General features: G+C 47.7%; 1 protein-coding gene across 2 annotated transcripts in view; it reads left to right on the forward strand.

Annotated features, from left to right (window-relative positions):
- Window positions 1–6,966, forward strand: part of LOC130032437 (TRPM8 channel-associated factor 1) — a 37,924-nt gene extending 30,958 nt beyond the window's left edge. The window contains exons 5-9 of one of the 2 annotated variants that reach the window (XM_056123990.1): window positions 11–224; window positions 510–749; window positions 1,750–2,087; window positions 3,751–4,027; window positions 6,529–6,966. In XM_056123990.1, coding sequence (XP_055979965.1) covers window positions 11–224; window positions 510–749; window positions 1,750–2,087; window positions 3,751–4,005 — 1,047 coding nt within the window. In that variant the 3' untranslated portion in view covers window positions 4,006–4,027; window positions 6,529–6,966. The remainder of the gene's footprint in view (window positions 1–10; window positions 225–509; window positions 750–1,749; window positions 2,088–3,750; window positions 4,028–6,528) is intronic. The other variant, XM_056123989.1, reaches the window with a different exon arrangement.
- The last annotated feature ends 5,617 nt before the right edge of the window (window positions 6,967–12,583 follow it).

Here is a 12,583-nt window from a genome sequence, read left to right on the forward strand (position 1 = left end):
TGTGCACCAGGTGCAGATCGGCTGCCACACCGATGACCTGACCAGGGCCAGCAAGCTGTTCCGGGGCCCGCTGGTCATCAACCGCTGCTGCCTGGACAAGCCCTCCAAGTCCATCACGTGCCTGTGGGGCGGCCTCCTCTACATCATCGTGCCTCAGAGCAGCAAGCTGGGCTCTGTGCCCATCACCGTCAAGGGCGCCGTGCACGCGCCCTTCTACAAGCTGGGTGAGTGGCGGCCCGAGGAGGTCCCCATGGAAAGGAGAATGGGAGTCAAGGGGCAGGGGGGCTAGGGTTGGGCTTGGGGGTGTGGGAAGAACGAACTGGATGGGGGGACAAGAAGCAAAGCTCCCTCACAGGCAGGAGAGAGAGAGAGAGAGAGAGAGAGAGAGAGAGAGAGAGGCTGACCAGAGAGGGAGGCAACTGGCTCGTGACCGGGGTTCCGTGTCCCCATGTCCGCGCGAGGGTGTGAGATGGACAGTGAGCCTCAGGCGTCCCGGCCTGTGTCCCCAGGGGAGACAACGCAAGAGGAGTGGAAGCGACGGCTCCAGGAGCACCCAGGCCCTTGGGGGGAGCTGGCCACGGACAACATCATCCTGACGGTGCCCACGGCCAACCTCCGCACGGTGGAGAACCCGGAGGCCCTGCTGCGTCTGTGGGACGAGGTGATGCAGGCCGTGGCACGCCTGGGGGCCGAACCCTTCCCGCTGCGCCTGCCCCAGAGGATCGTGGCCGACGTGCAGATCTCAGTCGGTGGGTACCGGGGTAGGGGGGTGGAAAGGAGGGGACTCCCTTCCTGCCCGCAGCCACGCATGCCCGTGGGCAGCCAGCGGGGGCCACAAGGAAGCGGCCGTCCTCACTACTTAAAGGGGATTCGAGAAATAGACTCAGCAGTGCCCCTGAGACACAACCAAAAACCAACAAGAGAAGGGTAGAGCGCATGTGTGCCTTTCAGTTGTATTCTTTGGCTTCCGAGTCACACCCGTGGTGCTCAGGGCTTACTCCTGGCTCTGTGCTCAGGGCTCACTCCTGACAGTGCTCAGGAATCCAACAGTGGTGCCACCTTGCCCACTGGACTCTCTCCAGTCCAGAGTGCGTGGTTTGTGTGTGTGAATGAATTGTGAGATTGTGCAGTGGGTCAGCTACTTAGTATTCACTCGGCTGGCCTATGTTTCATCCCTGGCACAGCAAATGGTCCCCCAAACCCCTCCAGGGGTGATCGCTGACCACAGAGTCAGAAGTAAGCCTTGGGCACAACTGTGTATGGCATTAAAAAAAATAATTAAAAGAGGGGCCAGGGAAATAGCACAGTGGTCAGGAATTCAGGTCTATGTAGAGCCCCACGTTTGAAACTGTATCCCCAGATCACCTGGTTACTGGCTTAGCATAACTTTGGGCAACTCTTTCTAGTCCAGCGCACTCAGAAACTGAGCTTACGGCAGTGTGTGAGGGGGGAAGAGGCAGAGGAGGGAGGTAGAGTTCAGGGCCCGAGGCCCTGCTTTGCATGCCTGCAGCAGGACCCCCCTATCACCCCTGAGCTCCAGCAGGAGCGAGCCCTGTGCACGGCAGAGTGTGAGTCCCAATCCACAAATCACGTAAAAAATGCTGCGTCGGTGCAGGGGTTTCATAGGGAAAAGGGTATATGGGGACACGGGGCTGCAGGGACTGTGCAGGCCAACAGGAAAGCACAAGGACTGGAGGGGTAGCCCGGCCCAGTCTCCCATTCCCCCTCCCGCCCGCGCCCCCTCTGCAGGCTGGATGCACGCAGGGTACCCAATCATGTGTCACCTGGAGTCGGTGCAGGAGCTCATCAACGAGAAGCTCATCCGGACCAAGGGGCTGTGGGGGCCGGTGCACGAGCTGGGGCGCAACCAGCAGCGGCAGGAGTGGGAGTTCCCCCCGCACACCACCGAGGCCACCTGCAACCTTTGGTGCGTGTACGTGCACGAGACGGTGCTGGGCATCCCCCGGAGCCGTGCCAACATTGCCCTGTGGCCCCCGGTGCGGGAGAAGAGAGTCCGCATCTACCTGAGCAAGGGCCCCAACGTGAAGAACTGGAATGCGTGGACAGCACTGGAGACCTACCTGCAGGTACGGCGGGAGGGAAGGGTCCCCGGGAGCCAGGCCCAGGGTGACCCCAAATGACTCACTTCCTGCCTGTAGCGCCTCACTTCCGGTGCTGCCCCACTCCTGGTGGCGCCTCACTTCCAGTGGCACCCCCACTTCCAGTGACGCCTCACTTCCGGGGGCCCCCCCACTTTGCACCACCCTGAAGTGGATTCGGTTGTCCTGGTGCCCCGCTGAACTCCCCACCAGATGCTTTGAGAAGACCCCTGAGAACAGGAGAGGAAGCACCACGGGAGCTTCCAAGTGTTGGACACAAGTGGGGCCCCATCAGTGTGACCTCTGGCACTGGCCTTGAACCCAGCCACGTCCGGGACACAACCAAACTGATAACCAGTTGCCCAAAACTGAGCATTCCTAGGGCCTGAGAGATCGCACAGCAGGAAGGGCGTTTGCCTTGCCCACAGCCAGCCCAGCTTCCATCCCGGCACCCCATAAGGTCCCCTGAGCATTGCCAGGAGTGATCACAGAGTGCAGAGGCAGAAACAAACCTTGAGCACCGTCAGGTGTGGCCAAGAAATCAAACAAAATACACTAAGCATTCCCCCACGCACACATAGACATACAGGGTGGAAAGTGATGTCTCCCTTCCCAAGGTGAGTGGACCATTCTCCTCTTAGCCCTCCACCCTGCTTCTCTTTCCACCGTAGAGGGGATCCAGAATTACTTCCTGTCATGACCCTGGAGTTACTGCTCAGAGCGCCACTTCCCTTCCCTCCCAGGCCCTGGATTGGTTCCCAGCTTACTGGTGGAGCGTTTCATACCCTCGAATTCTGGAACTCAGTCCTAGGCCAGCCACACGCTATTCCATGTGCTCAAGTATCTCTCCCCACTGTCCAGAATTTGGCAGCGAAGCTTAAGATGGGAAGTTTGACTTCCGCCTTATCATGAGGGCCCCTCTGCCCCTGAATAGAGGGTCCTCATTTGTGAACTAGCATGGGGGGTCCTCTGGCTAGCACCCCTCTTTCTTCGTACTCAGAAGTACCATGGCTCAGCCTGGCATGGGCTCTTGCCAAGGGACTGGCCTTTTTCTCAAGTGACTCATTAGCGCTTTTGTCTGGCTACCACTTCTGTGAGACTTGCTTTCTCTCAGAGGCCATTCCAGTCCCTCGGAAGTAGATTCAGACTTGTGTTTCATGAGGATTCGAGTGCTTCGGGTTGGAGGTGGGAGATTATAATCTTGCTCTACTGTAGATACCTAGGAGATGGCCCCCGTGGTCAGAGTGCATGCAGGCTCCCGAGTTTCATCCCAGGCGTCTCATGCTTCTGGTCAACCCCCAGCACTCTGGAGGGCCCAAAAGATGCAATAAAGTCTGTTAGAAGACTAATGCTTCCATTTGAGGCCATTTGATACCCTAATGTCATACCTTGGCATTGCCATCCGGTGTAGGAATCAGGACCTGGTAGTAACTACTCCACCCCCAGCTATTTCCGGTGCTCTGGGTCTAAGTAGAGCTTGTCACCTGCTCCCGACCTTGCTTGGCACAGGAGAGAGTGAGGCCGTCGGGCCCAGTGGGAGAGCGGGTCAGCGAAAGAGATCCGAGCCATGTGCAAGGGATGGCCTCGGTGTGCCACCCGTGGGGGCTTCCTGTCGAGACAGGGTCTCACCCCCGCTGATTTCTCCTTCCAGCTCCAGGAGGCCTTTGGGTGGGAGCCTTTTATCCGCCTCTTCACCGAGTACCGCAACCAGACCAACCTGCCCACAGACAACGTTGACAAAATGAACCTGTGGGTGAAGATGTTCTCTCACCAAGTGCAGAAGAACCTGGCGCCGTTCTTTGAGGCCTGGGCCTGGCCCATCCAGAAGGAAGTGGCAACCAGCCTGGCCTACCTACCTGAGTGGAAGGAAAATATAATGAAACTGTACCTCCTCACACAGATGTAAGGAGTGCCCAGCGAGGTGGCAGGTTAGAGAGGTCCCGGGAGGCAGGCAGAGAATGGGCCTTCGCTCCGCCACCTCTGTCACTCAGAGCGCGAGCCTGGTCTTCTGCTCCCATTAGCCCCGTAACCCCCTGATCCCCCCTGATCCGCACCCCCAGTTCTGTCTGGAGGAAGTAGGCTCAGAGCACACAGAGAGGTGGAATCGGAGCTTTGCAGAAGCAAGGTCTTGGGACTTGCAAGGCTCGTGTCTCTGCTCTCAGATTTCGGTCCTTGCCTGTTTCCAGGCCTTGTTCTGAGAGTGTCACCTCCTGGACTGGGTCCCCAAAGGGAGCCCCCTCCTCCTGACATCCTGGGGTCTCTCTGGGCTTGTATTTCTGATCAGTGCTCCCCCAAGGCTCCCTTAGAACCCAGCGCAGACCCGAATGCGCCAGGAGCACCAGCCAGTGCCCCGGTGATGTGAGGCGTTTTCTCCAGGAGCTGCTAGGAAGGGCCATACCTAGGCCGAGCTCTGGAGTAGCGAGTGTGGCCTTCTTCGTGGCTAGCTGTGTGATTCCAGGCAAATTCCTGCCCTTTCTCATCTCGAAAATGGGATCTATTTTGTAGGATTATTGTGAAGATCCGATGGTAGTCCTTTGAAAGGCGATTTGAAAAGAACCTAGCAATGATTAGGAGGAGGGAAATGAATGAAAAAGAGAGAGAGGGAGGCAGAGAGGGAGGGAGGGAGAGAGAGAAATATCGACCACCACTGTTCTTTACCTAACTCACTCATTTTTCAATTCACTCATTTTAAAACAAGGCTTCACCTTCAGCTGGCATGTACAGATGCAGTATAATTATTTCTCTTCCGTCCTGTGCTTGGTCTGCCAGACCCTGAAAAGACTGTGGTACAATGTTTTATGAATTTAAAAATCACAATGGGGTTTTCAGTGTTGCTTGAGGATCAGCCTCTTTATTCAGTTCTGTCTCTCAAGCAAGAAAAACAATATCCTGCCTTTGAATAAACGAAGCCTGGAAGTAAAGCTCTTGAAAAACCAGGACAATGTTTGTCTTTAACCAACAATGGACTTCTGGCTCAGGGCCTGGGGCAGGTGCTTATGTTTCCACAGTTGAGACAGGTTCCAATCACTGTCCGGAGTTACCACTTTGGCAGATAAAGTGCAGACAGGGGTGATAGTAGAACGGGTAGGGCATTTGCCTGGCAGGCAGCCAACCTGGGTTCAATTTCCAGTGTCCCATATGGTCCTCCGACCCCACCAAGAGTTAGCCCAGACTGCAGAGCCAGGAATAAGCCCAGAGCATCCCTAGGTGTGGCCCCCAAGCAGGAAAGTGCACCGAGAGAGAAATCTTTCTTTTAGAACAAGATAACTCAGCACAATTGATGCAAATTTCCTTTTTTTTTTAAACAAAACATATAAAGATTTTCTGAAATTTCCTCTGATCTTATTCAGAACCTCTCATTACTTTGTAGCTTTAACTATAATTGAGGGTCTATAATTAAAGTTAGTTCATTAATCTAGACAGCTTTTCTTTGGCTCACTTCTATTTATTTCATTGTTTTACAGTTCTCTCTGCTTTGGGGGAGTTTTGGTAGACTCAAGCACTTGACATAAATTGTGATTTTCTTTGGATGCCTTTATTATTTCTCCATCATTAATATGATTTTTTAAAAAATTGAATAATAAAAAGGGAATTATTTCCCCTTATCTCATGACTATGTCATCTATTGCTTTGAATGTAGAAGTTGACTTTTCAGTCACCTTGGAAAATAACAACGGGCAGGAAGTGAGTTGTGGAGTCTTGGCAAAGTCTCTGCTAGCGATGGTCTCAGTTAATCTTCACAATAATCTTAGAAGATGGAAACTCATTGCTCCCTGTCAGGTATGAGCAGAACAGATGAGATGAGCAGCGGTAAATTGCCCCAGCTACAGTGCTAATACGAGATGGATCTAGTCTGAAACAGGCCTCCTGGTTGCAGAATGGGTGTTAACAACCGCAGTTCTTTGAACACCCAAGTGAAAAGAGTATATGACAGACCCAGCCATCCAGCCGTAGGATCTGTCTGTCCTCACTCACCTCCTGTTGCTCTGGCCTCCTATACTGGTTCCTCATCTGATTTCATTAGAACAAACAGTCCCTCTGATCATCCCGGGTGCCGGTTTAAAGGGAATGTCTGAGGTGTTCCCTACTAGTTAGAGCTGGGATGACCCCTTTATCATCATTCAAAGGCTCAACTTCTGGGCTGTTGGGATTTCAGTCTTTCTAGTTCACTAGCTTACTGGGTTTCAAAATGATGGGTCCCTTCGGTAAAAAACTCACACCCCGGAAGTCCCAGACTCTGCATGTTTTCAGCAAGCTTATTAGATTCTCATCCATCCCCTCCCTCTCGATTCCATTCTCATCGCCCTAGGGGGACCTTTAAAAACTGGAAAGCTAATCCAGGTCAGTGCCCTGTGTGCAAGCCTCAAGCGGGACTTGGAACTTAAGATGATGAACTGAACATATAAGTTTACCTCCCCTCCCTCCCCAGGCCCCACTGAAATTGAAGTCAAGACATGCAAAAGCCAACTGACACCTCTCAGCCAAGCAAACAGAGAAGATTTGGTTCTAAGCGAAGAAGAACTCAACCCAGGCCAGCCGGAGCAGGATAGTGGACACGCGGGAAAGCATCTTCCAGGCAGGACATAAGCTGATCCGAATCACACGACCCCCAAGAGACCTGGGCACGCGAAGAGGCTTATCTGTTAGCGAGTCAAATGAGTTGTGAAGCTGAACCCCACTGAACCCCTCGACCCCACTTTCGTGCTCAGAACACAGGCAGTGTATTGCTACCGGTTTCAAGTCCCTTGTCACTGTTATTGTCATGGTGTTTTTTGCTGTTGTTGTTTGTATAAAGGAACTGAATAAACTGCCTGAGGAGAGGTAGGAGTTGGTGCTCCAGAATAAAAATCTTTCTTTCTTTCTTTTTTTTAGTGCAAATAAATAACCCCTTAGCCTATTAGCAAATTCTCTAATTAGAATTAGAATGAGACTCATCCCATCCTCACTCCTTCTCTAGTGCCTAAGTGCTTCCAGAGTCTTAGTAGAAAGAAGGCTTGAAACCCAATTGGTAAGGGCAGCAGAAAACCCATGCCAACTCCTAGAAAAGTCAACAGTTATATTGATTCCTCAATGCCAGCCAGGAATTCCCAGACATTGAGCAGAGAAAGGGGAGTCAGAAGGAGGGAGAATCAAGTGAGAGAATGTAAGGAAAATAACCAATTTGAGTTAGGAGATTTGAAATTAAATGCACACACGCACACCTGGAAGAAAATTTTTGGAAAAAAAATAAGTAACTTAGAAATTTTAGCTGCAGAAAGATCTGGGGTATTTTTATAAGGTGAAAATACAGGGAAAATAAAAGAATTTTTTCAAAGTCCTTTTGAAATTAAAATAAGACTCTCAAACATGGTAGACTGGAAGAGAAAAATAATACTCACAGATACAGAGCCCAAAAGAAAGAGCAGAGCAGAAAGCATGAATAAAGGAAAGAGACAGAGTCAGTATCTAACTGCTGGAACTTTTGGAAGTAAAAACGAATGAAAAAAGGAAAGAATTGATGAACAGAACAGTCTTCAGATTGAGGTGACCCCCATTCTACTTAGATCTGTACAAATCTTGTGACTGTGGAATATTGGGAAAGGAGGGAAGACATTAAAAGTGCCTGGAGAGAAATTAAATTTAGTTTTTTATAATTAGTACAATAAACAAGGGATGAGGAACTGGCAGATTTTTCATCAGGGCCACTGAAGGTGAGAAATCAGTGAAGCAACGTCTTCAGAAATGGAAAGTATTTTCCCCCACCATTCCTAGACTTCCAACCCTTAGAGTCGCCTAAAAAGGAAGACATTTTCTGATATGTAAGTTTTCAAAGTCTCTCCCCCTCTGAACCCCTAATGAGTGGGTACCTTGAGGAAGTTCTCTAGCAAAACTGAAATGGAACCCCAGAAGTGAAATAGAAAAATAATGGAAGTCCAAGAGGAAAGGCATGGAATCCAGAAAAAGAGCCAGGGACTCTCACCCATTAGATATAACTCTAGATTCACAGCTCTCCAGCAGGATGCCTCACTCCAGAATAATGTTTATTCCCAAAGAATACCTCACTCCAGACTAAGAGTTTCCCCACAGAATACCTCACTCTAGAGTAACAATTTCCACACAGAATACCCAACAGTTACCCCCACAGAACACCTCACTCCAGAAAAATAGTCACCAACAGGACACTTGAGAGTGACAGTTACCAACAGAATACCTCACTCCAAAGTAATGGTTACCATCAAGATACCTTGCTCCAGAGTGACAGTTACCAACAAGATACCTCACTCCAAAGTGACACTTACCACCAGGATACCTCACTCCACAGTGACAGCTACCAACAGAATACCTCATTTCAGAGTGACAGTCACCCAAAAGGACATCTCCACAGTGAGTAACAACAAGACATCTCACTCTACAGTGACAGTTACCAACAAGACATCTCATTCCAGAGTGGGTTATCAACAGGACACTTCAGAGTGATAGCAAAAGGTTGCCTCACTACAAAGTAACAGTTACCCACACAAAATACCTCACTCCAGAGTGATAGTTACCAAGAGGACACTTTACTGCAGAGTAACAGTTACCTTCACAGAACACCTCACTCCAGAGTGACAGTTACCAACAAAGAGGCATCACACTTGAGTAATGGTTATCCAGCAGAACACCTCACCTTAGAGTGACATTTACCGACAAGGCATTGCCTTTCAGATTGGCAGTTATTTCCACAGAACACCTCATTCTACAGTAATAATTATCCCCACAGAACGCGTCCTGAGTAAGAATTACTCCCCAGTACATCTCACTCTAGAGTAATGGTTACCCACAAGATAGACCTCACTCCAGAGTGATGATTATCAACAGGACACCTCACTTTAGAGTTGCAGTTATTTCCACAGAACACCTCACTCCAGTGTAGGTTATCCCTGATGAATACCTCACTCTAGAGTAATGATAATCCAACATGACACCTCACTCCAGAGTGACAGTTACCAGCAGGACATCACTACTGGATAACAATTAACAACAGTGCACTCCCAGATTGGTGGTATCCAACAGGACACAACTCCTAAATGGAAATTACAAAAGGATACCTCACCCTATTGGGATGGGTATCCAACAGACACCACACTCAAGAATCACAGTTTTCAAAGAGGGTGATTCACTCTGGAGTGATGACCCACCACGATACCTCATTCAAATGACTGTTAATTGACAGGATGCATCATTAGAGTGAGTTACCTACCTGCCAGGATTCTTCAGTCTGGAGTGATAGTTGTTCCATAAGATACCTCCACTGGAGTGATGGGTATGAAGCACACCTGTTTCAGTTAAGAATGTAAGTCTGAGGCTGTCAGGGAAAAATCTACCTTGAGTATCATAGATAGTACCATTGAGAAGCTGGAGTGTTTGAGAATATAGAGAATAAGCATTCTTTAGTCAACAAAAAATAAAACAGAACAATAAGAAATCAAGAAATTCATACCCATGAGGCAGCAACAAAATATCCATATATTGTAAAAAGTCTCCATTTAACATTAGTGGTGGGTATATTTCTTTTTCAGTGGTACAGGCATCACGACATTGGGTGTGTATGATAAAATTTTGCTTAGCTCTCAGTAAACAATATTTACATGGACACAATAATGAAGATGGTACTCTGTGTTCTGTATGATCAGCCTAGACGCAAATTATGAAAGAATTAGTTTATTCAGAAAAGATCAAAATGAATCCTGACAAATTAAGGGAGAAGAACAGAAAGATGTTGAGACTCTGTAGAGATGAGAGAGAAGGAAGAGTAGGGTGAATTTATATAAACATGAAGTAGGAATCAAAAGCAAAGTCTACAGTAATGAGACTTTGTATCACTTTTTCAAGTGAAAAAGTACACTTGAAAAAGTGTACTTTCCAAAATGATAAATTAAACCAATGGAAGCATTAAAAAAGTCACACCAAGAGCATATGGAAAGCTAGGGGTAGCTAAATTCTTATCTTTTGTAATGGGGGAATTGTTAAAAATTGTCTGAAGTTAGTAAGTCAAGAAATTATTGTTCAAACATTATTTAATGCTAGGAAGTCATTTACCAGAAAATCTGAAAAATAAAAATTTTTAAAAGAAAAATAAACCATCTTGCTTCTAGAGATAAGACTAGAGTTTAAAAGGATGGGGTCAGAAATCTTGTTTTTTTCCTTTTAAATCCTTCTGTACTATTTCATTTTTTTATCCTGTGCATGTATTACTTTGAAAGTTTTTAATAAACTCTGCTAAAATGTCTCAGTGGCTTCATGTTGACTAAGACCATCCCAAAGAGTGTCAACACTCTTGTCTTTCCATTCCACTCTAGCTGGAACCACATCAAATATCTTCCAATGACTTCCACTCACAGAATCTGGTCTTGATCTCTGCGGACGTTCCACAGAAAAGCAAAACAAAATATGCCCATGCAACTAGTGACTATGATAACTGCTAACAGGTTTTCAATATTTGTTGAATGGATGAATATCCAAAACGGTGTTGCAAGATTGGCCAACCAGTGGGGTTTTTTTTATTCTGTTCTGTTTTGTTTTTTCCATTATTTTTGTTCTTATGTCTGAAAGCATTTTAAGATTATAGATCAAAATGAGTCTTTCCTATAGTCCTATTTCTTTGATGAATTGTTTCACATGAATTTCCTTGATATTATTGCCACTTTCCCTGAATGTCACAATCTGCTTTCTATTGCCTTTCCTCCTGTGTTAGAAGAAATAACCATCTATCTACTGGAAATCTCAGACTGGGCTGGAGCAATAGCACAGCGGTAGGGCATTTGCCTTGCACGCAGCCAACATGGCCGACCCAAGTTCGATTCCTCCGCCCTCTCGGAGATCCCGGCAAGCTACCGAGAGTATCTCGCCCACACGGCAGAGCCTGGCAAGCTCCCCATGACGTATTCGATATGCCAAACACACTAACAACAAAGTCTCCAATGGAGACATTACTGGGCCCGCTCGAGCAAATCGATGATCAACGGGAGGGCCTTTTACTGGAAATCTCAGACTTCCAAGTTTCTTATTTCCTGACATGCCTGATCTCTAGAAAGCTGTTTCTTCTCAATCATCTCTAACATTTATGAATGAAAATATATTTACAGATTTTTTTGTTTGTTGTTTTGTTTTTTTGTTCTTTGTTTATTTGGGGAGCACACCTGGCTATGCTCAGGCCTACTCCTCACTTTGTGCTCAGGGATCACTCATCATGGGCCTCAGGGGACCAGGTAGAAGATCCAGGGATGAAACCAAGTCAACCATGTGTGAGGCAAGTACCCGACCTGATATACTAGCACTCGGCTCCAGTTTAAAAACCTTTCTTATCTGCATTAGCGTCTCTATGTTCTATGTTTATCATTAGATTCTAAAATGCAGATAAAGCCCGAAAAATGAGAAGGGTTCCCAGATTAGCGGAACAATCACTGAAATAATTCTTTTGTCCACCACCACACCACTCTGCCTGAATTTCGATAGAGTGAACCTAAAATATATTAGTTCTCTAGACCTTTCTTATCTGCATTAGCTTCTCTATGTTCTATGTTTATCATTAGATTCTAAAATGGGAGATCACTTGATCACTTGATCCCCTGTTATTCATCGATTTACTCAAGCTGGTGCCAGTAATGTCTCCATTCATCCCTGTTGCGTGCTAGCATAGCCCAATGGAATCTGTTCATTCTAGGAACATGCAGAGCCTCAAACCGATCACTCAGGGTCTTGACGAAGAAGTCTGACCATCTTGTAGGTGGGCGTCCATGCGATCTTTTGATGTCCCGAGGAATCCAGTCAGTAATGGCTCTAGTCCAGCGGTTGTCTGTAAACCTCTTTATGTGTCCAGCCCATCTGATTTTTGATGCCTTGGCAAATGAGACAGCGTCCCTGATTCTTGAGCGTTGACGGAGATCAGAACTCCGGATTCTATCTCTCATTTGACTGAGGCGTGATATTCCAAGCATAGCTCTTTCAATTCCTCTTTGAGTGACCCGAATAGCGTTCTCATCCTGTTTTCGTAGGGCCCAGGTCTCTGAGGCATATGTTAATGCAGGAAGAACAGTGAAATCAAAGAGATGTGCTAGTAGCTGGAGGTTCTTTGTCCTCTTAGTTATTTCTTCAATGCTCTTGAAGGCATTCCAAGCCGCTCTCTTCCTCCTGTGTAACTCAGGTGCCGGGTCATTCATCATGTTGATTTCTCGACCTAGGTATATATAACTGTTGCATTCGGAGATGGTGGTTCCGTTGAGATTAAATGCAGTGTCAGGAACGAGGCTGTTTCTCATAAACATTCATCTGTAGCAAGACCTTTCCACACTCAAGGTCGAAGTCGGTCAGCATTTGCGCTGTTTCGCTGATGTTTGGTGTTATTAGAACGATGTCATCAGCAAAGCGGAGGTGGTATAGTTGCCGACCATCTATCTTCACTCCCATTCTTTCCCATTCCAGTTGTCGCATGATGTTCTCGAGGGTGGCACTGAAGAGTTTTGGTG

The sequence above is a fragment of the Sorex fumeus genome, unplaced genomic scaffold (genome assembly GCF_029834395.1).
Source record: "Sorex fumeus unplaced genomic scaffold, SorFum_2.1 ptg000048l, whole genome shotgun sequence".
Classification (NCBI taxonomy): Eukaryota; Metazoa; Chordata; class Mammalia; order Eulipotyphla; family Soricidae; genus Sorex; species Sorex fumeus.